Raw genomic sequence first — 20000 nt, 5'->3', positions numbered from 1 at the left:
ATGCTTCAACTGAGGCTCCACTCATATACTATAACCTATATAGGTATCACTAAGTGATACCTAAGTATATGACTAAGATAAACAGTTTCTACTTTTTAAAGCTACCAGTGCTAAAATCAGTTCGAGAATTATTGAGAATTTTTTTTGAGAATAATTCGAGAATTTTTTTTATAGTACGACAGAGATCCGAATTGACATGTGACTGTGGAAAGTGACATGTCAATTCACTTTCCACAGTGACACTTATCAACTTTGTTGAGAAAGAAAAAAGTAATCATCTTACTCAGGGAAACAATCAGTTAGTAGAGAAATTCTTGGCATACTTTTTATTAGAAATAAGTAAGAGATTCCCAGACAAAGGCTGTAAACTACACACATTTGCACTAGGCCATTACCTCCATCCATGTTTCCGAGGTCATCTTCTTGATGTTAATGATAAAAATATTCAAAAACTGATTGACGACTTCCCCACAACCAAAGATTAACCACTATTAGAGTTGGAAGTTACTATAAGAGAAAAGATGAAGTCTTTAAAGCAAGATACTGATTAACAGGCAACTTAAAGGTTGCAAATGATATAAATCAGTAAAACAAGATGAAGGGAGCGAATTTCGAAGAACTGATGTTGAAGGAAAAAAATTAAACAAATAAGAATTTTTGGAGCACTTTAGAACAGTCACAGTAAAAGGATGAGACTTTGACTGTGACTGTTCCAATGAATTTTAGTAGATGGCACAAGAGACGCTAGCTCTTTTAAGCAGCGTCTGTAATAGTATTTATAGAAAAGAGAACGAGAAGCAACCTTACGAGGATGTGACAATGGTTGAAGGTTGGCTACAAGTGCAAATCCAACTAAAGTAAACTTGTCTTTATAATACAGAACTATTCCATTCTTGAGAATTATGTCAAAAAATGGTCCATGGAAGAGGGAAAGTGAAAGTGATATGGGACATGAAGCAGACTTTGCCAATATTAATAGAAGAAAATCCTCAAATATCAACAAAAGTAATAGCTAATATATAATAACAAAATGAAGTCAAAAAGTAAAAAATTAATCTTTCTTTAAAGACTAATGTATCAAAAGCCATCTTTTCATGAAATATTCATCAAGAGCCACTAAAACTATTTTTTACAAAGACTTTAATGGTTCTAAATCATAATAATAAGGGGTGCTGCATACAAGTCCTTATGGTAACAACTCTGGGTTGTAGATAATCATTAGTATCAGATATTTATAAGAAAAGTGTTCTAGTACAGGGTCTCATTTAACAATGCTGCCCTATAGTCCTATTGTCTTATTTTGTATCTTATATTGTATCGTATTTTATATCTTTGTAAGAATTATGGTTGGTGACAGTTATCATATATAAAGTTATGTGTCTTATCAACAAATATTTAAATAATCCTTATATTTTTTATTAACATTTTGTTTTAAATAAGAAAAATTAAACATTTTTTTTTTTAAACAATTGTGGCCTAAAATTTTTCATTTTTCAAAACCATTTCAAAAAAAATATTAAAGCAGTACTATTTTATAATAATTAATGTATTGCTTTAAAAAATTTAAGTTATTTTATGTTTCAAATTTTATTACACATAATTGCTGTTTACATAATTACAAATTTTTTATTTGTTAATAAATATTTGTGTGTGTGTGTAGGTTCTTCAAGTTATACCAGAATCAATATTTGCTTTACTGGCTATTATTATAAACATTCTTTCAAAAAAAATGGTTGAGGTAATTTATATATTATTTACTATTCAAAAAATTATAATTTTGACCAATTCATCTAATCACCATTTTAAAATCATCTAATCAATAATTTTGACTTATTTAATATTTTAATTCTTTTTAGAATTATTCTCTTTAAGAATGTTTTTTTTAATAATGTTTGTTATGAAAGTTTTTGTGTACATGCTTGTTAATAAAACTTGTATACAAAATTAACGTGAAAGTCAAAAAACTACTAAAAAAAAGTGCTCATCAATTTTTGTTTAGAATACATTAATACAAGAAGATAAAATGTTTCAAAGAAATTCATTTATTCCTGTGTTCATCTAATAAAATTTCAAACTTGTGCTTTGGTCATAAGCCTGCACGCAGAACAACAATCAAAACTATTGATGATAAACAATCAATATTATTTGACGCTTTTTTTAATTACATTTTCGAAACTTTATGTTTCTGCTTAGTTTTTTTTATTTTTTCATTTTTTGTTAAATAATTGTTCAGTACTTTTAAATAACTTTCAATTCTGGGCTGTTTAGAGGATTTGCTGTTTTAGCACTTTCATCAACAACTTTCATGTCATTTTGTTTATATCATTAAATAGTCAGTTTACTATAATGACTTAAATCAAGTCAGAACACATGTCTACTATAATTTGAATGATAGAAATGATAGTGAGTGGTAAAAGATGTTTTTGTAAACACTCTTTTACTCTTTTAAACATATATTTTACCAGAAAATGTTAACTTAGAAATAAAGGGGACTGATTTTTTGCCACACCTACAAATAACCTTCCAAATTTTTTGCTGATCCTACTTGATATAAGTTATCATCTGGATATAAGTTAACATCATCTTTAATAGTAATATAGTCTTTAATAGTGGGTTTTTCCACCTTTTTTTTTTCGAATTTTAGAATGGTTGGGCACTTTTTGTGATTGTGATCTTGAAAACCCAATTTTCTTCCTTACCAGATTAGTGTTTGATTTTGTTTTGTAAAAATGTTAAATAACCGAACTAATAATGTAGGGATGTATATACAACTCTTTTGATATTGAATTGTAGCTTTTATTTGTATTTTCCAAATACTTGTGCTTATTTTTTTCTCTAACATCTTTTGTCATTTTAAAAACTGGAAATTAACATTTTTTGACATATTTTCAACATACTTTTAAAAACGTATGCAACATATCTTTAAAAAAGTACAAACAAATTTAAAAATATATTAATACAACCGCTGAAAAAAAAATTATGTGTTTATTCTTTCACATTTATTTCAATTTTAGATTTTTTAGCTCATTTCGATTAGCTAACGTTCCTTTGTATCAAGTGTGTTATTTTTGATAAAGATTCAAAATTTTCTGTGTTATTTTTAGTTACCTTTTTTTTTTAGGTTTTCTGTGTCTTATTTTTAGGTACCTACTCGCTTAGATAAGGACAAACTTCGTGATTATGCTCAACTTGATGAGAGATATGAGGTATGTATAGATTTGAGATTTCCTTTTTAAAAAATTGAGTAGATTAGAAAAAACATAACTAAACTTTTGTGTATTTTCTATCAATAAAATTTTTATTGTGTTCCCATAGCTAAAAAACTGAGTTGAAGGAGACAAGCGATGTATTTATTTTAGTCTTATACAATCCACAAATAGAGTGCAATTATTTGTTAAGTGGAAATGTTTAATAATAATTGTCACATTTTTTTGCTTTTATTAATTGAAAAACTAATATTTACTATATAATTTTCATTATGATATATTATCCATTAATATAGATTTAGGTTGGTTTGGTATTGATATACTTCTCAGGAAAAAATTTTTTTAAATCCTAACTCTAATTCAGACACTTTTATTCGAAGAAAAAAATGGAAAACAATAAAGAAAAAAAAATTTGTTACTGCCTATTTACCGCCTGCTTTATGTACCTGTAAATAAATAGCAATGCCTTTGCAAATGGCTTTTTTGATGATGTAATGTGTCATCCACAATCAAAGTCAGATTAATTGATATATATATATATATATATATATATATACACATTTTATAGTCTTAAATATTCATCAAACTTACAATTAGCGCCATGTTTTTTGTTATTCAAATGTTTTTGAATGAATAATGCCACAAGTCCATTCAACCTGTTTTTTAAATTTGAATTTTTTAGATAATTTTTCATATGTTTAAATGACTAAAGTGGTTTTTCATTTATACAACATCTTTATAAAGTTTATTTAAAAACAAATATTCTTATATGCATGATATTCTAAACATTAGATGCTTGTTTTTGATATGCCAATTTCAATATATCGCAATTTTTTCATTGATTCTTTGTTGTTATCTTTCAAGATGAAAAATTTGTTTAATCAAAACTTTTTTCTTCAAGTAAATAAAGCATTAGTTCAATATCTTCTTTAGTTTCAATTTTATGATAATTTAACTTAGCTTTAAACAATAAAATCTTAAAATGCCTGTTTTTTTTTGTTTGTTTTTTGAAAGCAATATATTTATATATATATATATATATATATATATATATATATATATATATATATATATATATATATATATACATATACATATTTTTATAAAAAAGGCAGCGTATGACTATTTTTTAAATACATTTTAGATATAATAATATATTAACGATATTTTGTTGACCTATTGTGGTCAGCGCCATCAAGTAATGAAAAATTGTTACAAAACAACATAAAACCAACCGTTTAAGAAAGAAGACATTAAAAAGTGTAAAATATAAAAACCAATCAAATAATATAATAATGATGTCAGTTGAATTTTTTTCAAAATTGGTCTCCAAGTTTTTGTTTTTACATTATCCCCGTCATCTCTATTTAGAACAGATTGCCCAATACCTATTTTGTGTTGAATTCTTGCTTTATTTATCTCCAGGGATTCTCTAGCTTTTCTTATCCTGCATTCTGGAATGACTGCCAATCAAAAATACCACATCATGTTCTAGAATGTTCCATGGCTCCTGAACTCGACCATTTTTGATTTTTACAGGCTCTTTGGTGTTCCGCACTTCTTGAAATGATTTTCTTTTTGGTCTCACCAATATATATACTTCCGCATTAGCATTTAAGCTCGTAAACACCCGGTTTCGAGTCCGGTGGTAGTTTTGTTTTGTTGTTGCATAGTATGATACGTATACAAAGTTTTTATACAAAGATAAAATCCGAGTTTTACCTAATTCAGGTCCAATTGGTTTATCATTGATGGTAGTCATGGCTGAAGCATTTTTGCAAAATATAGAAAAAAGAGCCCTTAATATAGCTTTTGTTAAGTCATTCCAACCAATAACTTACAAAAGATATGTAGACAATACCCATGCTCGCTTTGATTCGAAAGAAAAACAAGAACTGTTTCTTAAAACTTTAAATGAACAAAACCCGTCCATAAAATATACTGTTGGACTTGAAAACGGAAGAAAACAACTTAACTTTTTAGATATATCTATTACAAATACAATGAATGGATTTTATGAGTTTCAAATACACCGTAAGGATGCGATAACCAATGTTCAAATAAAACCAAACTCTAACATCAACCCAAGCATAATTACTGGCGTCTTTAAAGGGTTTCTTTGTAGAGCAAAACAAATCTGCTTCCAAAAACACCTCTCACAAGAAATTGATTTCCTCATAGATACATTTTTAGAAAATAACCAAAAACTATTTAGACAGCATTTCAAAAAGTACTACGCCTAAACAATTTAATAAGCAGTTTGTTAAATTACCTTGGATACCTATTATTGGCCCTAAACTCGAAGAGAATTTAGAAAACAAAACATCAGAGTTATATTTACTTCACCTCCCAATTTAAATAACATACTATGCAACAACAAAACAAAACTACCACCGAACTCGAACCCAGGTGTTTACAAGTGTAAATGCTCATGCGGAAGTATATATATTGGTGAGACCAAAAAAAAAATCATTTCAAGAAGTGCGGAACACCAAAGAGCCCATAAAAATCAAAAATGGTCAAGTTCAGGAGCCATGGAACATTCTAGAACATGCCGTAGTACTTTTGATTGGTTAAATCCTAAAACTTTGGCAGTCATTCCAGAATACAGGATAAAAAAAGTTAGAGTATCCCTGGAGATAAATAAAGCAAGAATTCGACACGAGATAGGTATTGGGCAAACTGTTCTAAATAGAGATGACGGGGATAATGTGAAAACAAAAACTTGGGGACCAATTTTGAAAAAAATTTAACTGACATCACCATTATATTATTTGATTGGTTTTTATATTTTACACTTTTAAATGTCTTCTTTTTTAAAAGGTTGGTTTTATGTTGTTTTGTAACGTTTTTTCATTACCTGATGATTCTGACCACAATAGGTCAACGAAATATTGTTGGTATATTATTATATCTAAAATATATTTAAAAAAATAGTTATACGCTGCCTTTTTTATTAAAATCTATTTATATATATATATATATATATATATATATATATATATATATATATATATATATATATATATATATATATATATATATATACCTACATTGACAGTTAAAACATTTGATTGTTTATTGTCAAGCAGTATCATGGAAAATTAACAGCAATATAGTCGATAATTTGTATGACAAAATTATCATTGTTGTTTATACTGCTTAGTTAATTTTAAAAATTTATTCTGCTTTGGTTGATTTTTTAATCAAATTATGTATTACATTTGTTTCATTTAGGTGGCAAAACATACACATGCTATATCTGTATTTGCTGAAGGTATTTTACTTATGAAAACCACTCTTGTTGGAATAATTAAGGTATGGTAGTATTAATATAATCCAAATACGATAATAATAAAAAAGCGTTGAAGTAGGTACTTTTGGAGTAGGTAGTGTTGGAGATGATAGTTTTGGAGTAGATAGTGTTGGAGTAGATAGTGTTGGAGTAGATAGTGTTGGAGTCGATAGTGTTGGAGTAGATAGTGTTGGAGTAGATAGTGTTAGTGTATTGTTATAGCAATTTTATTTTTTAAATTCTGTTTTCATTATGTCAAAACCTGACTTCTATATATTAAACTCTAAATTCTATATATTGACTTCTCTATATCAAACTCTACCTTTTTATCAAAACTGTTCTTTATATTAAAACTTGATTTTTTTATTTTAAATCTTTATTTTAAATCCTGTATTTTTTTATTTTAAATCCTGTTCTTTTTATTACAAATTTAATCTTTATATTAAACCTTGTCTTCTTTATATTAAAACTTAAATTTTTATTGGGTCACACATTGATTTTTTTTTATTATTAAATAATAATGTATGCTAACCTGGCTCTTAAAGTATAGTATTAAATAGTATTTGAAAAAATGAAAAAAATTTCAGGTTATTACACAATATTAAAAAGATTTGAAAAAAATGCTGTGAATGCAGCAACAAACAAACATTACATTTAAAAATGGATGGTCTATACAAACAATTGTACGTCTAGGTTAGCACAGTAGGCAATATACTTTGCTTATTTTAATCCAGACACTATTTCAGACAAAGATATTAATTAAAATCACATAATCAAGTGGAGTGATATAATAACTAAATTTAAAGTATTGGAATGTTTCCATTACAAGATGGAAATTATATTTAATTATGAAAAAATATTTAAAATACTGAAATCAAATATTGAAAAATTTTCATGGAAATTATGACTTAACGAAATCTGTATTTGCTAATATGACAATGATCTTTATGACATTACAATATGTCAAAAAAATATATATCATAAAAATCTGAAATATTTATATAATTTATACTTGTTATATAATCTATAAGTCAGCTTTGAGTCAGTAAAGCATAATGTCATATAATTTTATCTTTTCTATTTCTGGGCATTGCCTTTTAATTTTTTGCAATTGTTAATCTAAAACAACACTTTTGTCTAAATTTTAATTCACCATTTCACTATAAAATGTTTGTTTTGTGCAGAGGTATATAAAATGTTTATATAATATGTAGCTCTATGTCTGTGGAGAGGTATATTTTTATAAGCTTTATAAAAGTTACACTCTAGATATAGGTTCTATAGATTATCTAAAGAGTCTATATCTATCTACAGTTAATTCCTAATAACTGGAACCTCCAAGGGACCAAGGAAATTGGTTCAACTTAAATGTTCAACTAAAGCGAACTCCTTTTAGGGCACGTGCCCTCTCCCTGACTTTTTTTCTAAAAGGTTTTTTTTTTCTTTTTTTTTTTTTAGATTTTTCAAGATATAGAGGACTTTTTTTTAAATTTAAATTGTTCTCCCCCCCCCCCCTTCCTCCACTTCTAAACCCATTTTGTTGACACTGTCAACAAGATCCTTGTTTATTCAATGCTAAAGTATGAACATTAAATAAACACCGTTATTCTAATAAAAATGTAAATAATGTTTCAGTGAATGAAATTACATATTGTATTTATTCTAAACACTCAAAAGATAACATTCATAAAAGTTTAGCAACACAATGACATAATTATTATTTGGGAATAAAATTGCTTCTAAAAGCGGTCTTTTTATTAAGAGGTTAATTAAAACTAAAAAATAATTGCTTTTTATCAATATATATTAAGATTTATTTATAATAGTTCTATTAACATTTAAATACAACAACAACAAAATATTAGGCTATTTTTATTTATGTTTTAAATAGAATGAATTCTTTAAAAAAAAAAAAGTTTCACTCACATTAATGATGGGCACGGATTAGCACAATATTTGTTAAAGTATCTTGTATAAACATTTGTTATTTTTATCTATTTTAGTGTTTTTTAAGAGAAATTTATGTGTTTTTTTTAATTATAAAAACCTTTTTTCTTCCTTTCTTGTATGTAAGAATATAAGTACGAAAGGGAGCTTGTGAAGATAATAAGATTGATACATACTTATGTAAGGGATCACTAATGTTTAGTAATCTAAAGAAAATGAAACTTTTATGCTGTTTATTTTATTTTTTTAAAAAGTTTTCTGTTTTTTATTTAAAAACTTTTTATTTAAAAACTTTGGCATATAAAATTTTCGAATGGTCACACATGAGCAGTGAACGCCTGAGGGAAGAAATGATGTACATTAGAATAAAGGAGAATTATTTTTCAAACAAGCATTAATTGACAGTTGGCAAGACAAAAATAAAGATTAATAGAGGAGTATTTAAATATAAATATGACAGAAAATTCACCTAAACAGTACTAACAATAACAATAAACAATAAATTGTTATATAAATACTAATATGATTGAAGATATACAAAAAATATGTCACAAAACAAAAAATGAATAAAACAAAAAATTGATTACAAAAATAAAAAGTATGCATACAACAATGAAAGTCTTCAGAATGGAAAAAAACATTATTGCTAATGTGTAAACATAATTTGTGTAGTGATTAAGTAATAAACATCTCCTCAGAGTCATGTCTATTATTACTGGTGTTTCGATGAGGATCAGCACTAATAACTAGTTTATCCCGTCAGACAAACGTCATCGCCACTTATGCTTTACCACGCGACTTACGCCAAATCCATACTGCAGTAAAAAAGGGCTCACTACAAATAGCCAAAATCCAACCATATCCAAATTTATATAACACTAATATTTTTTTCATGTAATGATATAAAAAGTGTAGATCTACTGCAACAATATAGAAAAAAATAATTGAATAAATCCCTTACCATACCACAGGTAGAAAAAACTAAGCACAATAAATTAAAATTCTAATAAAAACGCCAAAAACAAAACTAAAATAACTAAAGTATGCAAACAGAAAATACTAATAAATTTCCCCTAAAACTATTTTAAAAAATAGGTACTTCCAGCATAAATAAACCAAAAACAATCAAATAGCAATAAACCCTATAAAAGACCCTTATAAAATAAAATAAAACACAATACAGTCTTCAAAAAAACTCTAACGCTATCATGGATACTTTCATTCAAATTTTGTTAACCAATCTAAAGTGTAAGAAAATGAACAACCCGTGCAATTTAAAATCATTACGAAAAATCAAGTAATATATGATAGTAGAAAAAAAAAAAAAACAGCCTGCAAAAATGTAAAGATTTAAACCTATAGTAAAGGATATAACAAACTTTCTGAATAATAATAAAAGACGAAAACCGTGCATATGAAAATTGAAACCAAAGCTGAGCAAAGAATATAAAATAATAAAGCGCAAAAATTCCTTGATAATAGTAGTAATAATGCAAACCAGCGAATAGATAATATATTAAAAATACTGTATAAAGACAAAATAAATACTGTAATAAGACTAGATAAATTTAAGCCAAATGGTGGTTAATAAAAAGTTTTCGGGTAATATTACAATGATATAAGGCATGATATAAAAGTGATTTAAAAAGCGGTTAAAATATTGTTTAGAGGTAAAGTTAAAAAATAGAGTTTTCTCTACGGTCCGAATTAAACATTTTTTCGAGACCATAACAAAATCGATACAAAAAACTTCATCAACAAATAAGTAACTTAACCGAAGTTTCAAAGAGTAAAATTTATATGAAATAATATTTTAGTAAAAAATACAATAAAAGAAAATCAGACTATTTTCGGTAAAATGGGTATTTATTAAATAGAATAACAAGAAATATACCAAAATACAAAAATAATGTAAAGAACGGGAAAACATATTTTAAAATAAGGCTTTCTATACGGTCCGAATAAATGTATATTTGAGACCATAACAAATGCACAATAACAAGTTTAATTCTAACTAATTAAATATAAATAATAATATAAATAATACTAGAAAATTGATGTAAGGTAAACCAATAATATTATTGCACCTAAATAGTAACACCTAGGAGCTGTAACTTAGTAAAGGAAAAATAGATTTTTCATTTATGTTTTTTTTATGTGCCGTTTGGATTAGAAATTTCTTGATCGATTTAATGTTTTTGTAACTTGCAATAGGTGGAGTTGGCTAGATATTTTTAAGATCAGTATCCTGTTCAATAATATTCCAGTACTTTTTTATTATTTTATTGATAAGTTTTCCAACTTAAAATTTGTAGCCTCGTATAACTAAAATTTGTGCTAGTTGTTTTAGCTCTTTTATTAGGTTGTAATTGTTCAAAATAATCTTATTGTATCTTAACGCTTGGCTATATACTAAGTTGCTTTTTTGATGAGGGGGATGGAATGAATTATTATGTAATAGTGTTGTTGTATCTGTTGCCTTTTTGTATATTGTTGTTTCTAACTTTCCATCTAGTTTTTTGATAATTGTTAGGTTCATGAAATAAATAGAATTATTGAAAGTAAATTTGATCTTGGGGTGGATGGCATTCCTAAATTCGAAAACTTGTGTTAGTTTCTCTGGAGGCCCATGAAAAATAAAAAATATATCATTTATAAATCGTTTATAAAAAGAAATCCACATTAAAAAATGGTCAATTATTTTCTCATCAATTCTTCCCATAAATAAATTAGCATAGGGCAGGGCCATACATGTTCCCATGGTAGTACCTGTTAATTGTAAAAAGTGATCAGTTAAAAATTGAAAGTTGCTGTGGCTTAATATGGTTTCTAATTTAATGTCAATAAAAGCAATAGGTGGGCGTTTTATGGGTCCGTTATATAGCGGTGCTCTCTTTAAATAAAATTTCGCGGCGTCAATATTTTGCGGTGATGAATGTTTGTATACAAAGATACAATTCAGCTGTGACAAGGATGTAATTGTTGGTTTGGAGGAAGTGTGTTGTGTCTTTAAAGTATGCTGGTAGTTGTTCAGCAACTGGCTGAATAAATTCTGTGATAAAGAACGATTAGTTGTTGATTGGTCCGTCACAACCAGAAACAATTGCTCTTAAGGGAATGCCTGTCTTATGAATTTTGGGAAGGCCATAAAACAGGGGTGTACGAAGGGGTGTTTTTGGACATAGGAACTCCAATGTTTTTTTATCAATCATATGATGAAGAAACATATAGTCAATAAGATTTTTAACATCTCTTGCTATACTTTTTGTTGGATCTTCTGAGAGTAGTGATTACTTCATTTCCCATATGAAAAGTTTGAGTTATCTGAAGGAAGTTGCTGAAAATGGACAAAAAAATGGTTTGACTTAACTCTTAATTCCAGTTATCTGAAGTTTGACGAAACTGGAGGATTTTTATAGTAATCAATTTAAGAGAACAAATAAAACAGTTCAAAATAACAAAAGTTCAATTTAACCAGTATTGGACTTACCGGGAATCAACTGTATATAATCTATTTATATTTATCTGTATAAGCTATTTTATATCTATCTATACTACATAAGCACTTTTATTATTTTACTTTTAAACTTTTCCAGTTTAGGATGTTGAATGCTGGATCTTCTTGATTCAATACATGAGTTTTCCTTGTCTCTGTTTTTGTGACTAGGCAACTCATTTTATTATCTCCTAATGAGGTACAACTCATTAGGAGATAATAAAATGAGCGAATAGTATCCGAAGTAAGAAAGTGTTGAGCTCCATAAAGAGATGCAAACTTAGCGTATGCTAATTTTGCAACGGATTTGATATATGGTTTCCAAAAAAGATCAGAAGTAAGAGTTAATCCTAGAAGATAAAGGGTAGATGACTCATCGAGTACATTACCATTCATAAATATAGAAAGATCTAAATTATTGTGATAAAGGTTGGCTGAAAAATATTGAGTTTTATCTGAATTAAAGTTCACCAGCCACTGTGAGCTCATGCTGCAGCAGAAGTGAGATCTTTTTTAAGCTCAAAAGCCCCCTCCAAGCAATCAGAGAGTGTTGGCTTCTTATCATGACAAGAATAAATGCACAATAAAACCTATTGGTTATTACTGTTAGCAAATCAGCTGTAGAACGAGAAGATCGAAATCCATATCAATGATCAGAAAGTAAGTTATTAGATTCAAGATTAAGTGATTTGTTAACTAAAGAGATTTAGTGTTTGTTAACTAAAGATTCAAAAACCTTGCTTATGATAGGAGAAGACTAATGGGGCGGTAGTTAGACAAATCAGATCGCTCTCCAGAGTTTTTTAAAATAGGGATAACAGATCCCGTTTTCCAGCAGGCTGGAAGAGATGCTATTGATGAAAATTAATAGCATCTCTTCCAGGCATCAAGAGATGATATTGATGAAAAGTTCTTAGCAAACAATTCAGTCTTTAGGAGAGGTGACAAAGTCTGAACCATACAAGAGAATTACAGATTTGCTCTTGTTATTGAAAAGATTCCATGCCAGCCTGAATTCACGAAGTAATGTAAGAAGCACATTTGTCAACAAGAAGACAAAAGATTTCTACCCGAGGGCCATCACGAAGAAAATCACATAAAGAGTCCCAGTCAGCTTTAAGGTAGTTGTAAGAGGTACGATGTTAGGGGGATTCAGATGATGAAGAAGAATGAGATATTAGTTTTAGAGGGATCAAACTGTGATCAGAAGCACCTAAGGATGAATGTGGAGAAACTGAGCACTGACTAGGATCAGAAACAAGACATAAGTCAAGTAGAGAAGGCAAATGATTCGAGTTGTCTGGAAAGCAAGTTGGAAAGTTGACTATTTGAGTTAGGGATTGAAAAAGGCTAAAGTTGTGGGCTTTTGCCTGCAGAGTCACTGACTGCTGTTGTGGGCTTTTGCCTGCAGAGTCACTGACACTAGAGCCAAGCCATTCAATGTGATGAGCATTAAAGTCACCAACAACAACATTATTAGCTGATGGATAAAGAGAGAGAGCTAGGTCAATTTGATCAGAAATAACATCAAAAAGAGTGCAGTCTTAAGATGAAGGAAAGCAATATAGAACAAGGAGAAAGACGATAGAGTGAAGTGGTGCTAAACAAATGCACATAAAACAATAGTCTGTGGATTCAAACCTAGTTTCCCGACAAATGGGTGAATTTTTATGAATGTAAATGCCCAAACCAAGCATGTGCTTATTGGAGTCTTTACGAATTAAAGGAAGATAACCATCAACACTGAGATCACAAGATGAGACAGCTGAACTCAAATTAGTCTCACAAAGAGCAAGTAGGTCTTGTGAACTTTGCAAGAAGTATGACTCAATAGAAGAAAAGTTACTTAGAAGACAAGTATTAGTAAATGGTAGGTTTTATAGAACTTGGTGATGGTTTTTTTTGTGTTTTATAGTTTTTGGTACTTTATTCATTTTTAAATTTGTTAAAGAACTTGACTCAAGGCATAGATAGTACTCAGTACACTGTTTAAAAGCCCAAGCAATTGCCTAATTACTATTATTAAACCCTAAGCCGTAACGAAGGCCTCCAAATGTGCTCTTAAAAATGCACACTAAAAGTACAAACTGGGACACTATCCATGCGCAACATCGCACTGTTAATACTTTGATATTTTTCAGTTGTTGATGGAATCAGCCTCTCTGAGAGCTACCACAGAGCTCTGGAAACCTGACTACCAGCCGGCCTCAGAACCATAAAACTGAGTTTTAGAGCTGTACCTTCATTAAGAGATAACAGTACGAGTTGCCTAGTCATATAAACAGAGACACAAGGAAAACCCATGCATTGAGTCAAGAAGATCCAGCATTCAACATCCTAAACTGAAAACAATGTATTAAAAATACATCTGCACTAGCCTAATAGATGAAGAATGGGTGCGAGGCTGGTTAACAGATAGAATGTGTTTACCCCTTTAATGTACAATTTGATTGAACAGTTTTTGTTCTGCTTTTCAAATAAATTTGTTGAAAGCAAAATCCATATGACACCAACCTGCGCCAAAGGCTCTTAATTAGTCAGGATTCATGCAACATGCTGTGACTACATACAGTGACAACTTTCAAAAGGCGAATATCAATTTTCTTCCCATTGATGACTTAAAATCTTTGGAAGAGTCATGTATTTATTCAACTCTTCAATTTGTGCTATCTCAAGCCAAAATATTTGACATATCTTTACCATATGTTATTTTTGATCAACCACTCCCAGTGGGCATAGAACATCTGGTGGACGTCCTATGGACTTGTGACATCATAAAGGCGTCTTGCATACATCTGTGCCCGCTAGGCTGTGATCTTAAAAAGAATGTACGTCTGTTTTGAGTTTCAAATATTAATTACACAGCTACTGTTCATGATGCTATGACAAATCTAACAGGTATTAAAGTTGGAACTAGTGAGCAACATCTAGAAAATGGGGTTGTTGAGATAATTAAACAATTATAAGGACTTCCAAAACTTTTATGGTTGGTTCAAAACAAGAAATCTCTTTACAAAAGATACTCACCTTCACTCAACATCAAGTGGACCCTTTTCAGAAATTGAAAAAGACAATATTAATTGTAAAAATTCAGAAGCCATTGGACTAGCAATTTAAAAAAATCTTGACAGATTTTGTTTACAGAAGCAATTATCAAGACAAAGAATAAAATTTTAGTTCTTGAAACATTGACAAAGTGCGCTTAAATTTAAAAAAAAAACTCAATTATTATCAAATTAACAATACTATTTACAAGATAAGTAGCAATAAAAGATAAAGATGATGTTGAAAGCTACTTTACGAAGCTAGAAACCTGATAAAGCCTCACTAAGGAAATCACTTCTAACAGAGAAAAGATTTGTTAAATAGAAAAAATGATATTTATAGCTATTTTGAAAAAAGTCTTTTTTTATGGCAAAATTGCACTAAAGTCTAAAAAAGGTCTTAAAAAAAGGTGAGCTAAAAAAGTTTGGAGCCACAAAAGGTAAAGAGCCCCCTTGACCCAGTCACTCCTTGATCTTGCACTAATATTTTTACTTTACAATTTAAGAAAATGCTTTACTTAGCATTAAATTAAACTTCTAACAGTATATAATGTTTACGATTTTAAAGTAAAAATGTTTTTTCAAAAACTATGACATCATAATTTCCACTTTGAGCAGCTATAACTAATGAACCATACATTTTTTAAACTTTGCGTAAGCAAACATTTTACTCGGCATTAAATTATCTTTTAAATTATATATATATATATATATATATATATATATATATAAATATATATATATATATATATATATATATATATATATATATATATATATATATATATATATATATATATATATGTATATAATAATTTTGGCGACATAAAAAAATAAGTAATTTTTCCCAAATTTGTATTTGAAAAGTAGAATGCTGTTTTTTTTTTAACATTGCTGACTTCCTAACTAACCTCTGCGCAGAAGATTATTGAATCCTTTCTTACCAATCATAGTATAAAAGTTGTCCTCGATGGAAAGCACTCTTCTTCATCTACTGTAATCTCAGGGATTCCTCATGATTCTATCCTTGACCCTATACTTTTTTAAATTTACATTAATAATTTCCTAGAAATTCTCAAATCTAAGGTGGCATTGTTCACTGATGATAATACCCTTTATTCTTGTCTTGATAAGAAGCCAACACTCTCTGATTGCTTGAAGGAAGCATTTGAGCTTGAAAAGTATCTTACTTCTGCTACAGATGGGGCTCTCAGTGGCTGGTAAACTTCAACTCAGATAAAACTCAATTTTTTCAGCTAATCATTAGCACAACAATCTAGATCTTCCTACATTTATGAATGGTAATGTATTCTATGAGTCAACTCCTCTTTGTCTTCTAGAATTAAGTCTTACTTCTAATCATATTTGAAGACTATATATCAAATCCATTGCAAAATTAGTATCCGCTAAGGTTGCATCTCTTTATCGTGCTTGCCACTTTCCTACTACAGATTCTATTCTTTATCTCTATAAATCTTTAATCTGTCCTTGTATGGAATGCTGTAGCCATATCTGGAGCAGATCCTCAAATGATGCTCTTTCTCTTTTAGACAGGATCCAAAAATGCATTGTAAACATAGTAGGACCTGCTTTGGAGCCAACCTTTAACCATTGTCATATCGTTGTAATGTTGTTTCTCTTTTCTATAAATATTATAATGGGCACTGCTCTAAAGAGTCTTGTGCCGCCTACTAAAATTCACTCTCGTGCTACTCGACATTCAATAAAGTCTCATCCTTTTACTGTGATTGTTTTTAAGTGCTCCAAAATTTTTTTTTCAACTTGTTTTTTTTTGTCAAACATCAGTTTTTAGAATTTCTTTCATCTTGTTTTCACGATTCATACAATTTAAAATCTTTTAAGTTGTCTGTTAATCATTTATAAACTTCATCTTTTCTCTTCCCATAACTTCCAACTCTAATATTAGCTTGCAAAAGAAAAAGAAACTCTTTGTTACACTTATAAACACATAAACAAGCAAAAGTAGTTTTTTTTACAAATGATAAAAAAGATCAGCAAAAGCAGCAAAAACATAAAAGTTTTTTCTTTTACTTTTTATTTTAACTTTCTTCTTAGCAGAATCATTGATTGGGTCAACACAATAAGTACTGTTTTTAATTACTCTGTTATAGATTGATCCTAAACAACTACTTGAAGATGGTATACGAAAAGAACTTGTACAACAAGTTGCAAAAGCTCTACACAATGGATTAATTTTTAGTAGCAAATTGAAGGTTTGTTTAGTTGTTTTTTTAGAGTATCATTTTGTAAATACACCCAGTAAACTATTAAGTTTAGTTTGTTTTTTTTAGCCTGGAGAACTTGTTCAAAAATTAAATGTGCTCGGGGTTAGTATGGATGCATTCTGTCGATCTTTTGAGTACATTCAAGATTATGTTGAAATTTACGGGTTAAAAATATGGCAAGAGGAGGTTTCTCGAATCATTAATTATAATATTGAGCAAGAATGCAACAGTTTTTTAGAAACTAAGGTTTTTGTTATATATTGTTGCTTTTATTTATTAAATTACTGCATTCAGTTAAAAAAATGTATAAAAATTCAAAGTAAATAAAATACAATATAAATAAAATATAAATGTTTCTTTGATATTTGAAATGATCTGAAAATTTTTATTAGTTTTATTTATTAAAAAATGTTTTTTAATAGATAATGGATTGGCAATCAATCTATCAATCATCAACCGTTCCTATACCACAATTTTCACCTATTGATAGCTCTGTTAACTTTATAGGAAGATTAGCTAGGGAGGTGTTGCGAATCACAGACCCAAAGTAATTTTTTAATTGTTTTAGGATTTACTTTAGTTCTTTATAATGATTATTCATGTTTACTGTATTTATATATGTTTATTTAGTTTGTTCATTTTTATTTTAAACCAATAGATATTGGTTTGAAATATAATATATATGTATATATATTTGTTTATATTTTAAACCAATGGACGATAGATATAGTTTTTTAGTTAGTTAAATTCATGAAATGAATATTATTTTGTAAGCCCATCAATAGCTAGTCTGTTGATGGGTTAACAAAGCTAGATGATTCGGTGTGGTAATTATAGTGATAGCTGACCAAATTTTGCTTTTAAAATATTTTATTTAACATAAAATATTTATTTTAAAACATTTTATGTTAAAATTTATTATTTTTATTGAAAATTTATTCAGAATAAAATTTCTAAAGAACCTGTATTTAGAACCATGACATACATTGAACAGTTAAGTTCTTGGTTTGATATTCGAACTCGCGAAGAAGTCATGAATTCTAGTACATTTTCTTTAATACAAAAAAGTATTGGAACACCAGGGTTGGTTGGATTAGATAAGCTCATTTCATTTATGATTGTTAAAGAGTTGCAGGTATTTTATTTCTGGTCTGTTTCTTTATTTGACAATTTAGTTTCGATTAATAATGTCTTATAAATAAAAAAAAATAGAATGTTGATGCGATGATGAATAAAGGAATTTATGAAGATCCAAACTCAAAGAAAATGGTTTCTGACTTTGCCAAAAATATATCACCTTTAAAAGGACTGATAAGTAAGTTTTTAAATATATAAATATTAAATATATGTTTAAACATGAATAGTATGTAAAATCTAGTTTTTTCATTCTATAATCACTTTGTTCTTTTACTGGTTGTTTTATCAAAATTTAAAACCAAAAAGTATCAGAAATATTATTAAGAAGCTGTTTTGATGCATGGTACTACCTGTAGTAGAATAAGTTTTTTTAATGCTAAATATTCATAGTTATTATAAATAATTGTTGTAAGTCTTTAATGAAAACCTTATTCATTTACTGGTACAATTCAATTGCTACTAATATACAACCAATTAATTGTTATCTCATTTTCAGCCAATTTACTGTTGAATTTCAAATAGGAATGTTTTTAAAAATGTTAACACAATATTTTTACACCAAGATAATCCATCGAGGGTATACCAGAGCATTATTCCCAAACTTATGAAGTATTGGTTGAGTCTCACTGATATTGTTGTAAAGGTGCGAAATTTATGTCCATAAAAATTAATGTTCTTATATATTAAATATTGTTCTTATATGTTCTTATATATTAATATTGTGTGTATAAATTAAGTTGCATTTTATTTGTATCATTGAATAGTACTTTAAGTTAACATTAAATTTCATTTAACTTTTAATTTGAAAATTATATGTAAAATTAAGGAGCATGAACTACTAAAAAAACTTTTTAGAAATTTCTTATTCCCCAATTTATTGTAGCTTTCAGTTATAATAAAATGATTTTAGTAAAACCTAAAAAAAATCCTAAAAACAAACTATTATTTTTTAGTAATTTTCGTATTGTTTTCAATTTTCATATTTTTTTCAATTTTCATTATTTTTAGTTTTTGTGCTGTTTTCAATTTTCATTTTGTTTTTAATTTCATGTTTTTAATATTTGTGTTGTTTTCATGTTATGTCTTGAAAAGATTTAAAGCATTTTAATTTAGGTAGGTCAGATGCAGGTTATTCGTCGACAAATTGCTAACGAACTTTCATTTTCATGCAAATTTGATTCAAAAATTTTGTTTAATACAATGCAAACTTTGAATGAGTGAGTCAAAACTTTTGTTTAATATATTGCAAACTTTGAATGAGTGAGTGTATTTTTAAACTTTTTTGACTAAAATTTTTTCTTAAGAATAGAATTATTTGGAAAAAAAGAATTTTCTATAAATCTTTTTCAGTTCTGTAATGAAAGATATTGAAGCTCATTATAAAGATCCTACACTTCCCTATCCTGGTGAAGATAATCCTTTGTTATATGAAATGACACCCTACATAGAATCAACTGGTATTGGAAATCCATCTTTAAAGGTAGTCAAAATATATTTTTGACACTTTTGGTGTGCTAGTAATTTGAAAACTTTATCTTTATATATGTATTAACATTTTTTTATAAATATTTTAGATATATATAACAACTAAAAAGCAGCAATATTTTTCTATCTTTTGCTCTTTGTTGG

General features: G+C 28.1%; 1 protein-coding gene across 1 annotated transcript in view; it reads left to right on the top strand.

Moving 5' to 3' along the window:
* Positions 1-20000, top strand: part of LOC100208626 (WASH complex subunit 5) — a 59337-nt gene that overhangs the window by 33347 nt on the left and 5990 nt on the right. The window contains exons 18-29 of the mRNA XM_065814465.1: positions 1661-1738; positions 3144-3206; positions 6444-6524; positions 17121-17222; positions 17301-17480; positions 17657-17781; positions 18207-18369; positions 18447-18549; positions 18935-19014; positions 19485-19588; positions 19722-19851; positions 19946-20000. The exon at positions 19946-20000 is cut by the window's right edge and continues 42 nt beyond it. Coding sequence (XP_065670537.1) covers positions 1661-1738; positions 3144-3206; positions 6444-6524; positions 17121-17222; positions 17301-17480; positions 17657-17781; positions 18207-18369; positions 18447-18549; positions 18935-19014; positions 19485-19588; positions 19722-19851; positions 19946-20000 — 1264 coding nt within the window. The remainder of the gene's footprint in view (positions 1-1660; positions 1739-3143; positions 3207-6443; positions 6525-17120; positions 17223-17300; positions 17481-17656; positions 17782-18206; positions 18370-18446; positions 18550-18934; positions 19015-19484; positions 19589-19721; positions 19852-19945) is intronic.

Source organism: Hydra vulgaris, chromosome 12 (assembly GCF_038396675.1).
Source record: "Hydra vulgaris chromosome 12, alternate assembly HydraT2T_AEP".
Classification (NCBI taxonomy): domain Eukaryota; kingdom Metazoa; phylum Cnidaria; class Hydrozoa; order Anthoathecata; family Hydridae; genus Hydra; species Hydra vulgaris.
The sequence above is the reverse complement of the archived record's forward strand: the minus strand, read 5'-3'. Positions and strand labels throughout refer to the sequence as shown.